The following is a 24,140-nucleotide window of genomic DNA, read 5'->3' as shown; positions in this document are numbered from 1 at the left end:
GTTAGGAGTCTTTCATGTTCTGTCTCCCTTTCTGATATTTCCCACTCATTTTTTCTCCTTTCCCCTTTATTCCCTTTCACTATTTTTTATATTCCCCAAATGAATGAGACCATATAATATAAATGTGCGGATGACCTGTGAAGTTGAGGGAGCTGAATCTGAGGGACTGGCCATTGCAGATCATGGAGCCAAACCTCCTGAGGCAAAACTTCCTCTCTTGATTCACCTCCCTGCGAGGCTAAACGCACAGTCCTTCCTACCCCCTTCGTCCCCCACGATGCCCAATGGCGCTCCTGCTTACTTTGTTCTGACTCTTCTCTCTTTTCCATCATACCCCTTTTTTGACACGGTCTTTAACTTCTTTATGCATGACACACACCGTCCGTCCGTATCCCCACCCTAAACCATGAGCGCACGCATCTGCCCGTCGACAACAGGGGCTCCCCACCTCAGCACCACTGACATTCCAGGCTGGATCATGGCTGTGGGAGGCTCTCCTGTGATTATAGGATATATAACAGCATCCCTGACCTCCACTGACCAGATGCCAGTAGCACCCCCAATCCACTTGTAATGGCTCCGGGGGTGCGTGTGTCCCTTCAAATCATTATGTTTGTGTCCTTTGGATAAATCCCTAGCAGTGCCATTGCTGGGTCGTAGGGAAGCTCTATTTCTAACTTCCTGAGGACCCTCCACACCGTTCTCCAGAGCGGCTGCACCAGCCTGCCTTCCCACCAACAGGGTAAGAGGGTTCCCCTTTCTCTGCATCCTCGCCAACACCTGTTGTTTCCTGCGGTGTTCATCTGAGCCATTCTGACAGGTGTGGGGTGGGATCTCACTGCAGTTCTGATTCATATTTCCCTGATGCCCACCGATGTTGAGCATGTTTTCATGTGCCTCTTGGCCATGTGTAGGTCTTCTTTGGAGAAATGTCTGTTTGTGTCTCACTTGGCCCCACTCCTAATGAACTATGTGACCATAACCTCTCTGGTGTGTAGTTTTTCTGCCAATGACATTTACTCATCAATTCATTCATTCTACAAACACTCCTTGAGCACCTATTATATTCCAGAATCTGCTTTAGCTGCTAAGGATATGCAATGAACAAGGCAACAAAGTCCTTAATCCTATGAAGCATATTTGCTACTGGGATGAGATATAACAACAGAAATCAATATACAGGATAATTCCCAGTGGGATATGCGATATAAATAACAAATCCATGTAATAGGTCAGTATTAAGCAGGAGAAATGGCTGTTTTAGACGGCATAGTCAGGGAAGGCCTCTCTGAGGGAGTGATATTTAAGCTGCAACCCACTTGAAAAGCAGTCCTTTGTGCAAAGATCTTAGGGAAAGGACATTCCCAGCAGAGGAAGCAGGTGCAAAGGCAGGAACGGATTTGTATTTCCAAAGGCAGTGGGAAGTCACTGGAGGGGTTTCAGGCAAGAGACAGACATGTTCTGATTTAGTTTCAAAAAATCGTGCTAGAACTGGGTAAAGAACAGACCATCAGTGGGGCAAGAGCGGAAGCAGAGAGACCACTTAGGAGGCAGAGGCAGCCAAGGAGCTAGGAGGGTAGTGACTTAGACAAGGACCTGGGCCACGGGGGGGCACGGGATTGGGGGAAGTCAGCATCACAGAGGCCTCAGGAGGAGCACCAAAATAAGAGCTCTGAGTATGTGTTGAAAAGTTAAAATACAACCCTCAAGTCTGTCCTCCAAAAAAAATTATATATATATATGTATATAACTATATACTTATATATACATATATATATACTTATATACTTATATTACTATATATGCTTTTTAACATACTTTTATATTTTAATATAAAAATATACTTTTATATATTTATATATACTATATGTAGTTTTTAATATACTTTTATATTTTAATATAAATATATATAAAGTATAATAAAATACACTTATAATATTTTAATATATTATAATATTTAATGTATTTAATATAATATACTTATAATATTTTATAAAATATAAAGTATATTATACTTTTTATATATATACTTATATGTACTATATATACTTTTTAATATACTTTTATATTTTAATATAAATATATATAAAAAAGCATATTTTAATATACTTTTATATATATATACTTTTTTAATGTTTTTTAAGTAGCCTCCATGCCCAGTGAGGAGCCCAACACAGTGCTTGAACCCACAACCCAGAGATCAAGACCTGAGCTGAGATCAAGAGTCAGACACTTAACCGACAGACTCTTCCAAAAACTTTTGCACAATCCTGGGCACAGCGAGGGGAAACAGTCGTATAGTCAGAGAACAAGAGTCTGGGAAGTTCAGCCTCCTGTTTTCACCAATAGGAAAACCCAAGCTTAAGGAGATAAAAGTGGTTTACCTAGCACCAGCCTAGACGGTGACATTTAAGAGATCTAGAGCTCCAAATTCTTTTTAAAGATTTATTTATTTATTTATTCATGATAGACATAGAAAGAGAGAGAGAGAGAGAGGCAGAGACACAGGCAGAGGGAGGAGTGGATCCATGCAGGGAGCCCGATGTGGGACTCGATCCCGGGACTCCAGGATCACACCCTGGGCCAAAGGCAGGTGCCAAACCGCTGAGCCACCCAGGGATCCCCTAGAGCTCCAAATAGCTCAACGTCTGTCACATTTTCAAGTTTCTAGGTAAAAGCCTAAACAGATGCATGATCCTCCCTTATGACCAAAAATGGAGAAACAAAAGCCTAAAGGAGGAAAAAAACAGAGTCTCATCGCAGGTTCTTAGCGTGCTTTTGGCGGATTCCCTAATTTATGTTGCATTTATAGCACATGAGATTAAAAAAAAATCCCTGGAGCCTTAACATTGGATACAGAAGAGTTTATAAATGAATGAATGAATGAATGAATAAATAATAAATATTTTTTTAAAATAGATTAATTAATTAATTAATTAATTAATTAATTAAAAAAAAAAACAGAGAGAGAGCCAGAGAGCTATCATGTCCCAAAGCCTCCAAAACCTCCGGTGCCAGCTATAGGAGCATTCGGGTCAGCCTGGTAAGGGCCTTCTTCATTTTCCCCGTGCTTCATCAGTGCCCATGTGATGATCTAAATCAAAACAGGCTGAGAGAAGCCCTGAGAATGTGCGGCATGCCTATACTGGTCCTCACACACGTTGGGCATCCCCTCCTATTTTAAGGCAGGAATCAAAGGTCCTCATCAACTCAACCAAAGGTTGAAGGTTAAATACATCAGCACGGGGATCCCTGGGTGGCGCAGCAGTTTAGCGCCTGCCTTTGGCCCAGGGCGCGATCCTGGAGACCCGGGATCAAATCCCACATCGGGCTCCTGGTGCATGGAGCCTGCTTCTCCCTCTGCCTATGTCTCCGCCTCTCTCTCTCTCTTTCTCTGTGACTATCATAAATAAATTAAAAAATTAAAAAAAAAATACATCAGCACGTCTTTGGTCCCCGGGCCTGTCGAATCGGGGCCAGCTCAGAGGACAGAGCCAGCGTGCGTCTTCCTTCCTGTCACTCCACACCTCGCCTGGGAGTCCTTCCAGAAACCCTGACCTCACACAGCCCCATCTGCTCGCTCTCTGTCCACCCTGGTTCCACAGCCTACCCCCGGCCCCCGGGGAATCAGACCTTTTACTCTAAGACAGCTTTCCATTTGCAGCTCCATGTATGGCTAACGGACAGAGAGAAACGGCAAATGTGCCCAAACCTCCAGGGGTGGCAAAAATTTGAATTATGGACCTGCTCAGGACAATTTTTCTCTGTTTTCAACACTGGTGGAGACCTCACAAGACAGAGTGCCCTGGGCAGGATCACAGATGGGCCAGCTGGGACAGCGGCACGCGGCGTCTTGCCTGGCTTTAGATGCAAGGCCTGCTTAGAGCTGGACCGGACGACCCCTCAAAGACCTTTCAGGATTCAAGGATAATTGCTTCCCGATATTTTAAGAAAATATAATTTGTTTTCTTCAGAGTGCTCTCCAGATGTGGATCTGTGACATATCCTCCCTAGAGATTCACCACATAAGTATCCTACCTATTAACAAAACCAAGCAAAAAAAATAAAATAAACCACCACCCAAAAACCCTGAATGTTATGAGAACACCTGTAAAAGAGAACTGTAGACCTTTGGCCACTGATGTCTTTCCAACAGAAACGAATAATACCAAGACTATCACCTCCCAAATTAAAGGGAACCTTTCATCAGAGCTGATGTGCGTGCATTCCAAATTCCACAGCCCACTAATTATATGTAATTATTTATAAATATTTTATTTGAATGTAATTACATATAATCATTAGCTGAAAGCCAAAACAGGAGTGATAGATCAGACCTCTTGCACCGAAGAAGAGCAGATTCCTTTACACGCACGCCGCCCTCGGGCAGCCAGGCGTGAGCACCAGGCCGCAGGGCCCGGGAGCTGGGAGCTGGGAGCCGGAGCTGGGAGCTGGGCCACCCACTGCTGCCAGTGCATCCTCACGGGCGGGGACCCAGGGCCGAGGCCGCAGGTGCAAGTGGCCCTGCAGGGTGATGTACCCAAGCCGACAATGCTGCCGAGAAACCGCCTCTGAGCACCCAGGGCTTGGCCTAAGTTCCCCGCTATTCCAATCTTCCAACGACTCAAGTCCTACGCACCTGCATGGGTCTCTCAGGTGTTCACTGACCTGCGTTCCTCGCCAGACCCCGAGTCCCCAAGGAGCAGGGCCATGTCCACCTGCTTCACAGTGGGCTTCCGACTGCCCGACACATGATAGGGGTTCAGCAAATGTTTGCAGAATAAAGAAATGAACGGGTCTCAGTGGCGTCCGTCGGAGCTGCGGGAAAGGCAGCTGGTCCGGAGTCGGTGGGGCCAGGCCTTTGTCAAGGCAGCTTCGTGAGGAAGCCGAATGCAGTGCCCCCGTTGCACTGACTAGAGCTCTGACTCTCACCTCGGAAGCACAGTCCTCTCCTCGGGAGCTGAGCGGGGAAGGCGAACAGCCCAGGAGGAGTTTCTGTGAGTCCCGACCGCGCCGCTGCTCCCCACATGGCCCATTCCGGTGCGTGGCCGTGCTTTATCATAGAGGACTTTTCACCGCTGCCGTGAGATGCCAACACGGGGCCCCTGAGCACCAACGCAGAGACACACCCAAGATGCGTCCAAACGGGCCAACGGCATCCTCTGGGACTCCTCCGGGAGCTTTTCTGTGGCTCTGGCACGAATGCAGCCGTCGCACAGCCAAGCTGCAGGCCCCTGGCTGGGGTTCTCTGCAACCTGAGCTCCTTGGGGGGAACAGCGGACCCCTGAACCCCAAATGCATTGCTTTCTTTTGCTGGGAAAGGAGTGCCGCCTGTGTCAGCGAGCCCAGCATTGCTCCCAGGGGCCTGCAAAGTTCGGTCGGGAATCCGCTTTTCATGCGCTCTCACGGGTGCGCACAACGTGTGTCCATGTGTTCCTGGAGCTGTTTCCCCCAACTGGCCTTTCTCTATGTTCACTCAGCGGAGGCGAGCTATTAACCCCGGGGAGGCCTCCCCCATCTCCGGGGAGAAGCTTGGCGTCTTTTGGGGAGGCCTTACCTTTACTATTTATGGGTGAAATGCTTTCCATTGCAAAGTAGCCCGTGGCCTCCCCGGCAACCCCTGTAATACGGGCTCCAGAGTCTGCACTTCTCAAGGCAACCGCGGAGTCGCTGCAAGGTAGAGAATCACTCAAGGTCGCACGGGGTGTCCCCTGCCCTCCAGTCTCACAGACACGGCCCCCCAGACATCCAAGTGCACAGTCACGTCGAATGGGCTCGCTGCAGGCCCCGGGCACTCGGCACTAGCCAAGCAGCTTCATGATGCCCTGTGGCGTCAGCCCTCAAGAGCTCTATGGGATCCACTGGAGTAGGAGCCTCACCACAAGGATGAAGAAGCCAGGGCACAGAGTTCAATTAGCCTATCCTACATGGCCCACAAAGCGGTGACAGGGCCCAGATGGGAACCTCGGTCACTAGGCCCTAAAGCTGGCACTCAGAGTCACCCACTAACAGGACGGCTCCTAGCAGGTCCCGAAGGGCACACAGGCTCAAGGGAAGCCACACAGGGCCGTCCACGTTGCTCAGTCTACTCCATGCCAGCCCTCCCTCTTGCTCCCCGCCGGTATGCTTATCTGAGATCAAGTGCCATGGGGAAGGGTATTTATTGACTTTCTGCAAAAAAAGAGAACAACAGGGGGGATGAATACGGATTAGATAAAAGTCGCACTCACCCATAAGGACAACCTAATGCAAAATTAGCAAACAGGAGACTAAAATACGTGGGGAAACCCATTTTTAATTAAAAAGTGGCATCCGCTAACTTGTTCCTCCAACATTAAAGACAAAAGGAGGAGCCCGCAAAACTCATTAGCGGCCTACAACATTCACAGGACACTGCGCAGCCTACCTGAGTGAAAAGTCACAAGGCCCCTATTTCCAGAGTCCTTCCAATTTATTCTTTCTTCTGTCCATATAATAGATACAGTCCCTCCCGACAGCACAGGTGTTTGATGAATGGATGGACACCTCCTTGCTCCTGTTTCCAAGGCCAGGGCTCCCTCTACTAGGTTCTTACTTGACATGGCAAGACAGCCCCGGAAAAACGAGAAGGCCACCTACCCAATGTCAACAGTGGTTACTGCCACTCTGATATTACAAATGATCTCTATATTCTCTTCCTTCCTCACCCATTTTTTTTTTTTACATTTTGTTTTCCTCCAGGGAATATATGTCACTTTCATAATAAGGAAGAGAAATAGAGCATTTTTGTAAAGACTTTTCAACCAAGGGGGTCCCCAAGTCACCCTGCCCCAGCCCTCCCTCCACCGCCGAGGGAATGATTGTTTCTGGACACCATAAAGGACAGACTGGCAGGCCCTGAAAAGAGCGATGAAGGCCCATGGGTGATTTATTCCCCTCCACCCTCCTAGCATTTCTTACTTACACCCACTGCGGATCCAAGCCCTCCAATGACAGCATTTTCATTCTCTGGGAAACCTTCCCCACCCCAAAATCCACTCATTGGGAACATGCCAGAAATGCCCATCTTTACAGTGACAAGCATATAAAACTCTAGGCAAATTACACTATTTCTAAGAAGGCAGCAAAGAGATTTTTAATCACCGCGTGTTCAGTCTCGTGCCGTGTTTCTCATTGTGCTTCCCTTCATTGTGGTGGCTCATAATGTACAGTAATACATTTTACATCTACTAAATGCATTTTGGGTTTTTATACCACGGTTCAGAAGAATAGCTTCGAAAATCCTTTTGACTCCTTTATTTGAAAACTACATTTGCAGAATGGGGTAATTAAATTCCTATAGTTCCATATAGTATCACCTCTGCTATTCCAGCTCATAAAAAAACTTAAAAAAAAAAAACCATCTTCCCCCTGATTTTGCCAGAAATGGAATTACACCACTGATATTTCTGTTAATACCACCGATATTTCTTGTTGCTTCTTTCTATTTCTTGTTAATACAAGTCTAAGATTTTGAGTCTCCTCCATTTATAGTTCAACCAGAAAACTCCTTCTTTTGTATGTCTTTGTGGAAATTTCAAATGAGTGCAGAAATCTTCTGTCCTTGATGAATGCAGACTAGCTTACTTTGAGGAGAAAAGGTAAAGAAGGGCTCAATGTCGGGGCTTCTGAATCACAGGAAGAAGTTATCTCTAGACAAAGAGCTGGAGGATTTAGGGCTTTAAGATGACTCTAAAGTTAGGAAATCAGTAATACAGAAGCTTCAGTGCAGTTAGGATTTCTTGGGTAATGGCCTGAGAATGACGTAGACAGGGGCGGGACATACGCCACGGAAGTGTTTAATTTCACTTGCTCCTCATTCGGCCTCAGGTAGGAGATAGACTATGCTCATCTTAAAGAAGACACTGGAGGCAAGAAGTGGTAATGGAACTTGTCCTGGAATGCAAGCTCAGGAGGCAGCCCAGGCGGGATGCAGATCAAGAGGACAAGAGATAAAAAAAAAAAAAAAAAAAAAAAGAAGACGAGAGATAACAAAGGATGTGAAGACCTGTTAACTCTCCCGCCCTGTTAGTAGGAGTGGAAATTGGTGCAGTGACTATGGGAAGTCATACGGAGCTTCCTCGAAAAGTCAAAAATAGAGCTGCCCTATGAGTTAGCGGTGCCGCTTCTGAATACATATCCAAAAAAGAATGAAAATGGGGTATTTAAAGAGGTACGTGGGCTCCCGTGTTTACTGTAGCATCATCCAAAACAGCCAAGGTAGAGAAACAACGGGAGCGCACAGACACACGCATCGACACGGGGCACTCAGCGGAACCGTATCCAGCCCCGAGGAAGAAGAGGCCTCTGCCCGTGGCAGCCACATGGATGGACCTGGAGGGCACCCTGCTAAGTGCCAAAGGCACACAAAGATGAACACCGTAAGAGCTCACTCTACAGGGAACATGAACAAAGCCAAACTCATAGAAATGGAGACTAGGATGGTGGCGACCAGGACTAAGGAGAAAGGTGGAGGTGGGGGGTGGGGGGTGGTCAAGGGTACAAACCTCCAGGTAGAAAACGAAGACGTCCTGGGGCCCTTAATGTCCGGTAGGATGACTGGACTCAACCATCCCGTGTTACATCCTGGACGTCACTAAGCGAACGCATCATCACCAAAAAGAAGTGGTAACTACGTGGCACGACACAGGCACCGGCTAGCGACACACCCACGCTGCCATATGTAAGTCAAATCGGCACGCGGTAGACGTCCCACTTCCCCCAGGTTGGGTCAATCATACCGCAATAAAGCTGGAGAAAGTAAAAGAAAAACAAAAAGCGGGCGCTCAAGCCCCACTGGATTAACTTCAGGGTACCACACCGCACGCTGCCCGCCGGGCCCCCCAGAAGCAGCTTCACCAGGCGCCAAGAGGCGCCAGCTGCCGGCTCACGGGCTCCCGCGTGGATAAAACCTAGTGGGCACAGGGATCCCTCAGAACATGGAGAACAGAACAGCTACCAAAGCAGCCCCACCACTGAGTCTCCAAGTGTCCAAAATTGGTTGTCGGGGGATCCCTGGGTGGCGCAGCGGTTTGGCGCCTGCCTTTGGCCCAGGGCGCGATCCTGGAGACCCGGGATCGAATCCCACATCGGGCTCCCAGTGCATGGAGCCTGCTTCTCCCTCTGCCTGTGTCTCTGCCTCTCTCTCTCTCTGTGACTATCATAAATAAATAAAAATTAAAAAAAAAAAGTGCAAAATTGGTTGTCGGGCTTCTCTCCCCCTTACCTGCAGTTGCACAATGGCTCTCTCCGCAGGCCCTGGGATACAGTCTTAAATGACAAAGAAAGATTTGAGCTGCAAAAATATGCAACTAGGGGCACCTGGGCGGCTCCGTGGGTCAAGCGTATGCCTTCGGCTCAGGCCACGATCCCGGGGCTCTGGGGTGAGGCCTGCATCCAGCTCCCTGCAGGGAGCCTGCTTCTTCCTCTCCTCCCAGCTTGTGCTCTATCTCTGTGTCTCTCTTCAGATAAATAAATAAAATCCTCAAATACACACACACACACACACACACACACACACACAACTATTCTGGATTGCAAATCGATTCGTTTTTAACCACAGCGAGCAAGGTAGGGCTCACTTTTTAATTCCAAATAACGACGGCGTCCTCATCATAACAGAAACGGATGGCGATCCGCTCCTAATGGCAAGGATGACTAAGATAAGTGACACACACACACACACACACACAGGGAAAACCATCTCAGCTGTGACACCAAAGTTCTCAAAAGAGAGCTATCGTCAGAAGGAAGTGAGGCCTTGGCGCGCCCAGGCCCAAGAACACTACCAGGAAAACACTGAAAAAGTTATGCTTTCTGGGGCTAGCAGAAGTGCAGCGTTCCTACAAGGTGCTACTGTTTTTCTATATGCACAGAATACATAAAAACGAAAGAAATGCATTGGAGCAGATATTATCGACTTTTAATTAAGTCACCCTTAGAAATAACACACACACCGATCATCTGCCCAAACATCTCAATTAGGAATGTACAAGAGTGCATTCCTTCCAGCTTTCTGTCAGCTTTGTACCAAATGATCCAAACAGCTGAACTAGTTCAAAGACTCTACATGGAGGAGATAAGCCTGGGGCTTATTTCAAGCTTTCTGTAGAGATACCGAAGTGGTCATTTTTAGTGTCATCCATCTTCAGAAAGAACTAGAGCTGGGCATGCGTCTCTTAAAAGCATATCTACATTCCCCAATCCTAGCCAGGTAGGCAAAGACCCAGGAAACAAGCCAATGTCCTCCCGCGGGCAGGAAAATACTAATTAGCAATTCATAAACCAAGGTTACCTCTACCAGTGGACTTCTGGTGTGAATTACAGTCGATTGTTAGTTGCAGACTGTACGTTTCATTACCGCTCTCAGCATGGGAAAGTCCTGGTTATAACTGGAAATCCAAACACACTTGATTCATGACCATCAGAAGCCCCAGTCAATGCAAACTCTCTTACTTGGAACAAATAAATTATTTCTTTTGATAAAGTACAAACAGAACCTTAGGTTATTAATTCTCTGACAGTCTTACTCTGGAGGGAAAAAAGAATGAAGCTGGTGATCAAGTCTCTGTTCACAGTGAATTGTACCCTTTCAAAAATCATTCTAGACTTGTGTCTCCTCAACTGTGTTCCTTGGAATATTCAAAGCTCAAGATGCTAACGTGTGTTCTGCAAAGAGAGCCTCACAACCATATAATGTATTAACTGGGTTCACTATTTTCACATTTCCAATATGGAGCTTTGTCTTACAATGTTAAAAACTTTGCTAAGTCTTTTTTCTCCAAAAAAAAAAAAGAAAGAAAGAAAGAAAAAGAAAAGAGAAAAAAGAAAAGCAGCTCTTAAATTAAGACTATATTTTACAACCAATTCCATCTTAACACGGATGAAACACGGTAAGTTCACAGAAATGACTTTTTTTCATTACCTGTGGAGATTCACCTGGCACATTACCACATTAAAGTCTCTGGAAAGTCCTACACTTTACAGACAAAACGGTTTTCTTTATTTAACTCAATGTTTCCCAGACATACTTGCCCATGGATCCCTCCTTTTCGAGGACTCACGATAGCATTTCAGGAGACTGGCGTTCTGGGGAAGACCACTCATTGTTTTATTACCCTTGGCCAAGACTCTTCTCTCATCAGCTTTCCAAGACCCAGGGACAGAAACCTTCAATCATAAAGTGAAGGTGAACATGTTTCAGGGTTGACAGAACGGAATGGATGACCAAAAACTCTCTACAGGGAGAAAATTCCAGCTGGGCCAGAGGCCGATTCATTCTGCTTGGAGACATCCGCGGTGCATTCGTACAGAGTGCCTTCTCCAGTGCCTTTGCGGTGTGAGAAATGAACAGACTGAATTGAAGCCACCTGCTCGGTAGGATGGGACATCCCGGAGGATGGGAGGCACTGTTGGGTGTAAGGACCCCTGTACGTTTCCCAACATCTGGAGGGAAGAGAAGCCAATATTCTTCTAGGATTGGTTCCTAAATTTACTTCATTGGCAGGTCACCACATGTGCATTCTCGTAAAATTGAATAATATAAGTCATATGGCCAAAGCACCGGCGGGAGAGTTTGAGGGCAGACACTCCACATGGAACCAATAACACAGCGCTCATGGACACCAGCACCTATTTTTAGGCTCAAGCTAAGTCTTAAATAAAGTCATTTCATGCCAATACCCTACTAACTCAGTTTGTAGAAAAAGTATCAAACTGTGGAAAGAGGACTAGAAGACTAGCCTGGGCTGAAAGGACGCTCAGGCCTTGTCTAACAGGCTCTCCTGCCCGGCAGCTCAACTGCTTCTCTGGGACCAGCAGCGTCCGCAGCACCCAGAATCTTGTCGGAAGCGCCAGCGCGCAGGCCCCATCCCAGACCTACTTGATCAGAAGCTGCCTTTTGAACGTAAAGACTGCTAACTCTGGGAAACCAACTAGGGGTGGTGGAAGGGGAGGAGGGCGGGGGGTGGGAGTGAATGGGTGACGGGCACTGGGGGTTATTCTGTATGTTAGTAAATTGAACACCAATAAAAATTTTAAAAAAAAATAGAAGAAAAAAAAAAAAAAAGAAGCTGCCTTTCAGCAAGATCGCCGGGTTAGTTTCCAGATATTGTGGTCTGAGCGGCACTGACCAGGGATGGGAGGTGGTGTCTGACCCCACTGAGGACTCATCAGGGCTCGGATGCGGTGACGCCAGGCCCCAACTTGTTAAGATGGATCAACGGCAAGTGATGTCCGCCAGGTAGGAAAGACCCTCTCAAGGTTAGGGGGGTGCAGTCCCGTAGGACATACACCATTTGCACCTTATTCCAGGATTCTCTCTTTCAGGGATGACGTGATCTCAGTCCCTCCAATTCTTCCTTGAGCGACGTTTATCATCCTGCTTGTCCCTCAGTGACGAGTCACGTAAACCTTTGGCACATGCTCAGCCCACACGCATGGCAATCACGCTGGTAACTGTTCCCAGTTCCCTTCAGAAACAGTCGTCTCTTGACAGATCTGGGATACTCAACCTGGGGGGAACACTGCAAGGGCCACCTTTCCTTGGGGAAAATGGTGAGCAAACAGTTAGCAAGCACACCTACTAGGCCAGAGATGAAAACCCATGGGCCCACCCCTCACGGAAGGTAGGTCTACTGTATGGTCTGACCTCAGACACGAGGCCGGCAGCTGAGAGCCGGTGCTCCCCTTCAGCTCGCAGACACGGTGTGTAGCCAAAGGACATTTTGTTTTGTTTTAATTTCTGGATTTGGAGGCCTTTAGGTGTGACGTGTATTCTCCGGTTCTCCACAGGCTCCTATACTCCTCGTTATCGTGTATCAGGCTGTTTCACGCGCGTTTGCTACCTCTCTGGCCCCTGAAGGCATTCAGGTTTACAACCCTTAAAGAAGACACTAATCTGTGAAATCCACTTAAGCCAGCACTACAGTGGGAAATGGCTCGTCTCAAAATCATAGCACACTCTAAGCAGCCCTTATTGGGAATATTCTTGCATATCTATCATGCACAGACCCCGGACAGCTCCGACGACTATGAAAAGACTGCAGCTGCCAAAACCTGGGGCCTTCTTCATTATCCACCAGAGGGAAAATTATTTACATGTATAACAATGCATCTGAAATACATTTTCCAATCATCAATTTCTGCAGATACAAGAGTTTCATTTAAACGGTTCTCAGAGCATAGAAACCCACTGCCCACGTAAACAACAGAGAGAGCTCCGTTCTCAAAACTGAGCGTTATTAAAATGTCAAAATAGGGGATCCTTGGGTGGCTCAGCGGTTTGGCACCTGCCTTTGGCCCAGGGCATGATCCTGGAGATCCAGCATCGAGTCCCACATCGACCTCCCAGCATGGAGCCTGCTTTTCCCTCTGCCTGTGTCTCTGCCTCTCTCTCTCTCTGGTATACATAAATAAAATCTTTTTAAAAAATAAAAAATAAAATAAAATGTCAAAATAAATACCATGCAGAAATACAGCAAGAAGAGGCACTACGGCCATCGGGCAATAGCCTGGCCGCTCTGAAACCAGACCCAGGAGTTCAAAAGCAGCTCCAGACCAGAGTTGAGTGAGGCCAATTAGTCCCAGTGGACTTTGTTTTCCTCCTTGGATGGATCTGCTGACAGCATATCACAGAAAGTTATTAAGAGTCTGCTTCCGCAGGCGTGACTCTCTGTTTCCTAAGTGCTTGACTTCACTAAACAAGGAAAAGCAGGCACTATATAAACAGAGTCATTAATAATACAAATCTCACCTAGAGTAAAAGAATAATATGGGCTGTCTCATTGCGCCGCATAAATGGTGATTTCCGTGGCTTTCCATTTGTTCTCTCTATGGATTTTTCTCCTTTGGTACATCTCATCTCTCATTTTACCCCAGTACTTCTTCAGGGGACTTAATGGGAACGACTTGGAGGAAATCAGCTAAGCACACCTCCATTTCTCACCTGGACAGTACGAGGCCTCGCCAACCACTACCCACACCCCCCCACACCCCCGCCAATGGACTTTTTACACCTCCCAGTGAGGCTTTAGTTAGTCCTTTGTCTCTTAGTTTTTGTAACTGGGTCATTAAATTGGGCTTTTCGCTACGGTATATGGCTTGAGGGTCATTCCTATGCAGTTATCCAACAGGCCATTTATACCAGGGTTTACTTTGAAATTGCCTGGCTAGAAGCTGTGTTTCCTTTCAAGACCACCTTCCAGTAGTTTTCTGCTCGCTTTGCTTTTCACCAAGAGATGGATGTGGTTTCAGAAGTCAAGAGCAATTTTAGTAGCATCTCAGGGAAAACCTCCCTAGCCTCTTCACACCGTGAGTACCTCCTCCACACTCCCCGTGTCCCTCAGAAAAAAATGCTTTCCAAATTTCTCTTCAGTCTGAGAAACACTTTTCAAAGAAAACAGGCAGCCTATGCAACTGGAAGCAACTGGAGGAAGTGGGACCGTAAGGCTTGCGAGAGGCAGGAAATCCGAGGGAGTTGGGGTGGGGGCTGCCCATATAAAACGGGGAGGAGAGAAATGGGTACATCAGGCAAAACTGCCGTGAGTCCTCCCCACCCAGCAAAGTCTCCATTGCATTTAGGAGGGACTGAAAATCTTTGGTGTTGAGGTCTTTTGCGAGTTTATACTCTCTTGGATTGGTTGGTTGGTTGGTTGGTTGGTTGGTTGGTTGGTTTGAATTATAGAAGCTGCTGCAAGATTCCAGGCAGGTTGGCTCCCCTGGGGTAGGAGGCTCCTTTATGTGGCACCAGTTCCTTCCTACATACAAATGAACCTCTCTGCCGGCCCTTGCTGGCGATTCTGAATCCCGGTCTCCACTACTGAACTCAGAATTCAAACACATTTGGAAGATTCATCTTAAATACACGTCTGCATCTCTCTCCACAGGCATTAATATAAGTGGGGGGCGCCTGGGTGGCTCAGATGTGTGGGCATCTGATTCTTGATTTTGGCTCAGATCATGATCTCAGAATCGAGAGATCAGAATCGAGCCCCGTGTAGGGCTCGGCACTCAGCTCAGAGTCTGCCTGAGGTTCTCTCTCTCCCTCAGCCCCTCCTCCTGCTAGTGCTGTCTAAATTAATTAATTGATTAGCTAATTAATTAATTTTTAAGCCGACACTGACTCTGGGTTTTCAGTATTTTTGTGTACAAGGTCGTGAGCTCCTTGATGCAAGTACTACTTTTTTTTTGTCTTTTCCTATTCCTACCTCTTGGTACCTAGGACTCTTTAGCCATTTAAAGACTAACTATTGATTGACTTTTGCAGAGATGCAGGTACATTCTAGAAAAAAGGCAATGAAAAAAATGAGAGAAAGAGAGAGAGAAATGTGATTAATGACCTAACAATCTCTAACAGATGGAAGCATTTTTGGCGCTCGAGCAATCCACAGCCAAGGGTATTAGATCATGCTAAGGAATGTAAGTTCCAAAAGAAAGCTTATTCATCCTACAAACTTACTGGTCCTAATAGAATATGTCTCAAGATACAAGTATTTGTTCCTTCTTGCAAATGTAAGACTAAAAAAGAATAATGCCCCCCTCTAGATGTCCTGCCCTCATCCCTAGAATATATATTATGTTTCCAGATATATTTAAGAATATGGACCTTGAAATGGGGAAGTTTTTGTGAACTATTAAGGGGATCCAATCTAATCACACAAGTCCTTAAAAGCAAAAGACCTTCCCCAGCTATATGCCAGTGAAGAGAGAGATGTGACAATGAAAGAAAAATCAGAGAGCTGCAATGTGGCTGGCTCTGAAGACAGAGGAAGGGGACCATGAGCCAAGGAATGCAGGCAGCCTCGAGACGCTGGAAGAAGCAAAGAAACAGATTCTTCCCTGGGGCCTCCAGAGAGGACACAGCCCTGCTGACACCTTAACTGTAATTCCGTGTCAGACGTCTGAGCATATGAAACCGCAGGGTAACAAGTTTGTGTTGTCTCTAAGCCACCTGCAATCGTTAACAGTAGTGATAGAAAACTAATACAAAAGGCAATCCTCGTTTTGAGCAAGTCCCTATAAACTGGGGCCTTTTGGCCCTGTTTGGCCCCCAAACCAGAGAGATTTCTTATTCTGGCTCAAACTGTCCCCCCAGTCCCCCTTCCCCCACTTTGCAACTTGGCTGACTGTGTCATCTTTCAAGATTCAGCACAAACTTTCTCTCCCCTGAAAGATCTTACTTTTACCCATATTAGGCTATAAATTTCCCAAACATGAGGACCATGGTATATTCTTGGTGAGTGTTCGTTTCAGTGACAGACTTCATTATCATTTGATGGAGCGTAAAAATAAGGCCCAATAAAACCACTTCCTTATCACTTGCTGGGATCCACAAACATTCCCATCAACAAAGTCCTACCTCATTCTGAGTCCTCCTCCCTTTGGACACATGCAGAAAGAGCCTGGCTGAGCTGAATCCCAGGCTGCGACTGTTTAGAGTCAGACAAGTAAGTAATACCTGCATCCCTGGTGAAGAAGAGTACACGCTGTAGGGGATCTGAAACCAGAAAGTTTCGAGGGAAATTTCCAAGGCATGGAAAACATTCTAAAATGTGGAGATTAAAGACAGAGCCAAGGTTTGAGAATTAAAGGGCAGAACTCGGTGGTGTGCTGGCCTTATAATATGTCTATGCACATTCACTCCGACACGCCTTCTTTCAAAGGAGCGTGGGCCCGAGTGAGTCCCCTCTGGGGAACACAATACGGGACGCGAACGATGCGTGATCAAGTCACAAAAGTGACATCACCACCTCCTCCCCTCAGTCTTTCTCTTTCTCCTCCACCCCGCCCCCACAACCCCCTCATTACTTGCTCTAAGGGAAGCGATCTGCCAATAGCCACATGGGTGAATTGTCTTGGCAGAGAACTCCCCCATCTTCAGAAAACTACAGGCCCAGCCCACATCTTGACAGCAACCACAGGATGAGTCCCTGAGCCAGAACCACGCGGCCAAGATGCTGCTCAAAGTCCCAAACACAGAAATCATGAGATAATAAATGTTCACTGGTTCCAGGCACAACGTTTTGGAGGTATTTGTTATGCAGTCATAGACGGCCAACATACACGAGACACCATCCCCAGGGCAGAGGTTGCCAATTGGAAGTCAAGATCCTGGTTCAGTCTACAAATATATTTTCCTCAGCTCATTATGTTTTTTTATGAGCCAAAACTCAAAAATCATTTAAATTCATCTAGAACTCTAGATTTCCAGTCTCTCTCAAGACCGTGACGACCTGGCAACACAAAGGCCACCCTCCAGTCTGGCAGCTGTGAGCGAGAACTGAGGGCCTGCCTCCCGCCACAGGTGCTGCCCAGCTCACCGGAGCCCCCATGCACCCCACTGACTATTCATCTCTACACCGACATGCACAGCATGGCTTTTGCACCAGTCTTTCTCTTAGATTAGGAAAATATTTCTCATTTCTTATATCTCTGTAAAAACTAGGAAACCCAAGATAAACTGAGGGCTTAAAATGAGTCTTAAGAAATCTAGGAGAATAGGGGCCCTTGGGTGGCTCATTTGGTTAAGCATCTGACTTTGGCTCAGGTCATGATCTCAGGGTCCTGGGATGGGGCCACGTGCTACAGGCTCTGTGCTCAGCGGGGAGTCTGCTTCTTCCTCTCCCTTTTGCCTCTCCTCTCCCCCTACTTGTGCATGCTCTCTCTTTTTCAAAAATAAATAAACAAAATCTTTAAAAATAAAAAAGGAAGAAAGAAGGAAATCTAGGAGAACATGCATTTCTTGGTGGGAGAGAAAAATATCCCTCCTTGCCTAATATGCCATCAATGAGTATTCGTGTCAGATACACACAACTTAAGAACCTAGAAGCTTTGCTCATCTAGGCAAAGGGGCTGGCCCCTGTAAATGAGCTGGCTAGAGCTGCTCTTTCTCACCCTGGGCTCTTTGAAATGGGATTAAAGTAAGGAAGATGAGCTTTGCTAGATTTGGCTTTGAGCATCTTAAAGAAAACCCCCAATATGACACCTCTCCTCTCGTATTGCTTGGTTTGAGAAAAACGTGGTTGAGAACACAGTAGCTACGAAGTCTTCTTCTGCTTCTGTACTTGTAATAATTGTTTAGCTTCAGCTGCTTATTGCTGACTCGAATTGTGTCTCACCACACCCATATTGACTAATCTGAAATAATCTCAAGCGCAACACCTACTTTTCCATAAATGCGTATATTACTATTCCTAATGTCTCTAGGAAATAAACACTGAACTAGAACAAGAGTCAACAAATTTTAGCACACAAACCAAATCTGGCCCATCACCAGCTTTAATAAATAAAGTTTTATTGGAACACATCCACACTCATTCATTTACATACTGTCTATGGCTGCTTTTGTACCACAGTGAGTAAGCTGAGTAGTTGTGACAGAGACTTTATGACCTGCAAGCCTAAAATATTTACTATCTAGTCACTCCCTGAACAAGAAGGATAAAATACAAATATTTTGATAGTTAATAAGCTAAGAACCCATTGTGCTTCAAAGGAACGCATGGGAAACATTGAATTTACCATGCCCTCTCCAGAATATTTGCCTTATAATTCAGTTGATAACACTAAAGCTTTCTTTCTCTTACAAATGGACATAAACACAATAGTTTTATAAATTGAAAATAAACTTACGGTGGCCAGTTTCTGAACATCTTCATCTGATGCTCCCAGAGATGCCAGGCCTATTTCTTGTGAAAACTGAGCAAACTTCGGATCTGCAAGTAGTGGGACGTGTCCCAGGAGTTCGTGACACGTGTCTCTGACAAGAAAAACATCATTTAAAAAAATGTTATACAAAAGGCTTTAAACTATCACAGGCAGAGCAAGACTTAAAATCCTACCTAGGGATCCCTGGGTGGCGCAGCGGTTTGGCGCCTGCCTTTGGCCCAGAGCACGATCCTGGAGACCCGGGATCGAATCCCACGTCAGGCTCCCGGTGCATGGAGCCTGCTTCTCTCTCTGCCTCCCTCTCTCTCTCTCTCTCTCTGTGACTATCATAAATAAATAAAAAATTTTAAAAAAAAATCCTACCTAGAACCTTGGCATTATAATTAAGCACCGTTACCAAATTCCATCAAGTCTAAGATTTTTAAACACCTTTTAACATCTCCGAAATCCAGATGCACCTTACACTTCACGGCATCTTAGATTATATGATATCCAATATTTGCAATAAATAATAGCAACTACTGACTTCAAGTGCTTACCAGATGCCAACCACACAGTAAGTGTTCTGTTACACACCCTGTCCCTATAAAATCCTCAGGAGAAACTTAGAGAATCATAGTAACGTATTAGTGCAAAATCCTAGAGACCAGGGGTGGGCAATCTATAGTTGCAGGACAAATCTGGCCCATGACCCATTTATAAATAAAGTTTAATTTTGAAGACAGCCATAGCCCATCGTTTATGTATTGCCTATGGCTCTTTTTAACTAAAACTGCAGAGTTGAGTAGTTGTGACTAAGACCATATGGCCCGCAAAGCCTAAAATATTTACTAGCGGGCCCTTTACAGAGAAAGTTTGCTATGGTGATAAAGCCAAAATTTGAATCCAGCTTATGGTGGCTTCTAAACTGTTGCCTTTAACTCTTAAGCTGCACCGCCTGCCATGTTACACTTTGCAGACCCCGGGAAACAGCAGAGGATAGTATTATCATCACCAAAGGGGCTTTTATCATAAACAAGTTGTCTGCCTATAACACAAGCAACTCCCTTGAGCCTGCACAGTGGGAAACCTTCCCAGTCCTCTGCTCCGTTAGCCTGAATGAGGAAATAATAGAAGCTCAGGTCTGCTCTTGTTTGCCTGAGCTTCCATTTGGAGCCAAATGATCAGGCCAAGGCAGGTACGTGTCACAGGGAAGCAAAGCAGATGCCTTCCTGCATCATCGCCTTCATGAGTCACAAAGTGTTTCCTGATACCAAGCTATCTTGGAATTAATTCCCCTAGGACTCTCAGGGAATGGACCAAGAAGCTGCAATGTTTTATTTTCCCGGCAAAAAGTAATTAGCCAGGTAGTATTTGAAAGATGTTTCCTAACTTCACTTGGACTCCTCTAAGGTGTATCACTTCAAATAGATGCTAGAATATAAATGCCCGGTGCTGCTACTATTATTACGAGTATAAAGTACATTGGGTGGTTATGTGGTTGAAGCCAGTCAATGTTGGTCAAGGGCACAAGATCGATGCCCACATAAAACAGATGGCGTTACTCAATCAAAAAAAAAAAAAATCTCGTTCCCACAACTCAAACCACATCCCTGGCCTTGGCCAGTCCCTGCACAGGTACATCAGGTTGAAAGGGCAGCCAAATGAGAATATGGAGACAGGATACTACAAGAAATTTTCATTTATTCCCTGTCAACTGTGTGCCAATAGCTTTCTTTTTACACAGGCCTGGATGTGTGGAAAAGAAAACATGCTATTAGTCTCCAATCATATGACTTAAGGCAGAGAATCAGACTCGTGGGATTTTAGGGCATAAGGAGAATTTAAATATTACCTGAGTCCTTTATTTCACCTATAAAGACATTCAAGACAGAAGGGAATACAGAAAGCAAGCTAACATACTCTGAGCTCCCATTGCGTGCTGAGGGCTGCACTAAATGTTCTCATCATATCATATCAGTAATTTATCTTTACTTACAAAGAAGTCTTATGGTCCCCATTTGATAAATGGGGAAACTGCAATTCAGTAAACTTAAGCATCTTTCCAAGGTCACACTCTTAATAAGAGATGGACAAGGATTTCTCCGACTAAAAGCTGTGCTCTTTCTGCTCTGTTGTTTTAACTGGTCGATGTGGAGTAAATGAGCAGGGATAGGTCAGAGGGCATCACTTACGCTGTAGGGAGAGTGTTTAACCAAGTTGGTCAGCACGAGTGAAAATGTGTCAGTGTGTTGCAAGCCTCTTTTCCTGCCACTTAGTGGCCTCAGTCCCCTAAATTACTTGAGGAACCTTTTTAAAAACATAATGAGGGCTCAGGTCATGATCCCAGGGTCCTGGTATCAAGCCCCACACTAGGATTCCTGCTTAGCGGGGAGCCTGCTTCTCCCCCTGCCTCTCCCCACTGCTCATGATCTCGCTATCTCTCTCTCTCAAATAAATAAAATACTAAAAATAAAATTAAATAAAAATATCAGTGACTAGGTCCTATGTAAAACTAATTCAGCCCAAGTCTCTGGGACAGACCAGAGCATCTGTATTGCTTCAAAAGCTCTGAGGGTGCTAATGGGATATCGCCAAGGTGGAGACCCATCGTCATAACAGTTGATGCTAGGAGCTCTCCTAGCAGGCTTCAAGCAGCAAGGAATTGAAACTAAAGCTGAATGTGATTGTGTAATTCTGAGCTGCCCAAATTTAATTCCACTGGAATGACATCATAATACTGGTCACTATTTTACTCCTAATTACTCCTCGATGTGCTTTTGATTCCATTAAAGTGTCTAATACTTCTATGCTGGGAAGGGACCCTGTAGACGCACTCCTGTGATCAGTTTTTTCAAAGGCCATGCAGTCTGCACGGACGTTGGGATTGGGATCAAGTGGCCCACCATGGATAAATCTGAATACCCCCATTGTAGTCTATACCGTAAATGCTGGAGCAGCCCGACTTATCCAGGCAGAAAATGTGGCAACAATAATTCCAAAATTAGACCAGATGACAAACTTCGGGGAAGTGCTGAAGGTGGTGTAAATAAAATAGGCTAAGCAGAAACTAAAAAAACAATCATCGTGACTGACACATATTGAATGCTTACTACGAGCCAGGCACTGTACTAAGGGCTTCGTGACATGAGAATGAGGCAGGTCATGGCTACCATGACAGGGGACTCAGGGTGCAATACTGGGTTTACTTTGGAGCTTGTTAAACACCTGGGGTGACTGGGTGACGGGCACTGAGGGGGGCACTTGATGGGATGATCACTGGGTGTTATTCTATATGTTGGCAAATTGAACACCAATAAAAAATTAATTTATAAAAAAAAAGAAGACAGTCTTCTATCTACATAGGCACTAACGGAAAGAAAGTTGGAAGCTAAAAAGGAAAAAAAGAAGTTAAATACTAAGATCCAAAGACATTAAGGAGTCAATTCTCTGTAATAAAAAAGGAGCTATTGCCTAGATTTTAACCGAAGGTGCCATGATTTGAAACCTATAACTCAGAGCCAACTTGAGAACCTTTAATAGCATTACAATGACAATGTGATCCAACTCTACAGAGAAGAGGATAAAAGAAATAAATCTGAAAGGATGAAATCCTACAATACAGCCGAATATACTGCTTCATTAAGAAGGAGAGTCTGGGGGTGCCTGGGTGGCTCAGCCACTTAAGTGTCCGACTCTTGATTTCAGTTCACATCTTGAACTCAGGGTTGTGAGATCAAGGCCTGCGCCCAGCTCCACGCTCAGCAGGATCCGCTTGAGATTCTCTCTCCCTCTGCCCCTCTCCCCACTTCTGCTTCCTCTCTCTCTCTCTCTCTCAAATAAATAGGTAAATCTTTAAAAAAAAAAAAAAAGCCTGAAGCAAGATGTCTAACAGAACTACTGATGGAATGTAAGAGATACCCTTTGCCATTCTAAGTAGAAATGGCAGTGCTAGGTCTCACTCTCAGCTCCACGTCCCCGCAGAGACCCACTCAGAGTCCTGAGCAAATGTGCATGCAGTATGGACAGTAAGCCCACTTCTCATTGAACCAAGGCCTTTTAAGCACCTATATTTCAAAACCAGAACTAGATCATCAGGTTTTTTTATGACTTTGGTGCAACATTCTCAGAAAGAAATACTGGAAGTTTCTCTCTCCCAGTGTGTTTGACTTAGACATGCGGTGTAGACAAAGGAAACTGAAGTGCCTGGAAACTTTTCAACCAAATGGCAAGAAAGATGTGTAATATTACTAACAAAAGCAATTACTTAACTCTGAGTAATTGGCACTTTCCCTCGTTTCTTTGACACCGAAGGATTTAGAAGCCTGGACAGGCCATGGCTCTCAGGGACTGAAAGAGGCTCCAGACCATCGGGAATCGGAGGGAAAAGGCTGAGTCTTTTCTCCGACCTTTGTATCAATTAGGTTCTGTTGGGTTGAAACGATGCTATTTCACCCTAGCAAAGCGCAACGGCTATTATGTGCTGCATATAAAGTAGTTCATGATCCTTCTGTCAGTTGTGCCATCCCCAGCTGGACCCCTGAGTATCTAATTACGAACAGGTTTCTGAGGTGAGTCCACAACTCTCACCTTATCACACCAGATCGCTCTTAAAAGATTCAATTATTTGGCTATAATTGCACCTGTCAGCACATGCTGCCTCCAATCTCTACATCGGCAAACTTTTCTCTTTTTAACTAGCATCCCTTTGATGCATTTTCGCCTGAATAATGCTTTCAGAAGTCTTTTCACAAAAGCGCTCTGTTCACTGGCAATGTAGGACCTTTCAAAACTGTTAACACTGTAAAACATCATGTCTCCTTTTGAAAAAAAAAAGGGGGGGGAGAAGAAAAGAAAGGAAGAAAAAGAAAAGCGAGAGTTGATATCAGACTCTAAACTTTTGCTGCTCTAAATTGGAATCTTCTCTGATAAGCCCTGTTAGGAGGATTCTAAAGCCTGCTGAAAGGGGCCCTCCAAAGGGCCTGGGCAATGCCTCCAGGGAATTCTTAAATCATTCTAAGAAAGTCGTGATCATTTTGCTGTGGGGGAAATAAGGGTCCTGGTTGTTAAGTTCACATTCAGAATGAGTCTGGCATTTTTCTCCTCTTATCAGTTTTCAAAGCTGACTCCTCACGCTATGTGTTGAACAACTCCTTTTTATTTCTGCTGTAAATTAAAGCCTTTAAGAAGCAGTGAGCCAGCATCCAACATTTGCTTTCCCATCCCAAATCAGTGCATCTGTCTCTTAAACCATATTTCTATAGGTTTTGTTTGTTCTAAATGACACAGAAGCCAACACAGTAGCTAAATCATGACGAGAAGCAAAGCAAGATGAGTGGGAGGGGTGGGGAGTTTGCACTGGTGGAAAGAAGCAGGAGGATGAGCTGGGAGGCAAAATTGGGTTTTGTTTTTTTTATTTTTTTCCAGCTTTCGCACAACATTTGGTGCAAGTAATCTGGGATCACACTCCGGGACGC

At 45.4% G+C, this 24,140-nt stretch overlaps 1 protein-coding gene across 1 annotated transcript in view; it reads right to left on the bottom strand.

The window, feature by feature from the left end:
- Positions 1 to 24,140, bottom strand: part of TPH2 (tryptophan hydroxylase 2) — an 84,771-nt gene that overhangs the window by 11,534 nt on the left and 49,097 nt on the right. Inside the window, exon 8 of the mRNA XM_072842651.1 lies at positions 18,649 to 18,775. Coding sequence (XP_072698752.1) covers positions 18,649 to 18,775 — 127 coding nt within the window. The remainder of the gene's footprint in view (positions 1 to 18,648; positions 18,776 to 24,140) is intronic.

Source organism: Canis lupus, chromosome 11 (genome assembly GCF_048164855.1).
Source record: "Canis lupus baileyi chromosome 11, mCanLup2.hap1, whole genome shotgun sequence".
In the NCBI taxonomy this organism is placed as follows: domain Eukaryota; kingdom Metazoa; phylum Chordata; class Mammalia; order Carnivora; family Canidae; genus Canis; species Canis lupus.
The sequence above is the reverse complement of the archived record's forward strand: the minus strand, read 5'-3'. Positions and strand labels throughout refer to the sequence as shown.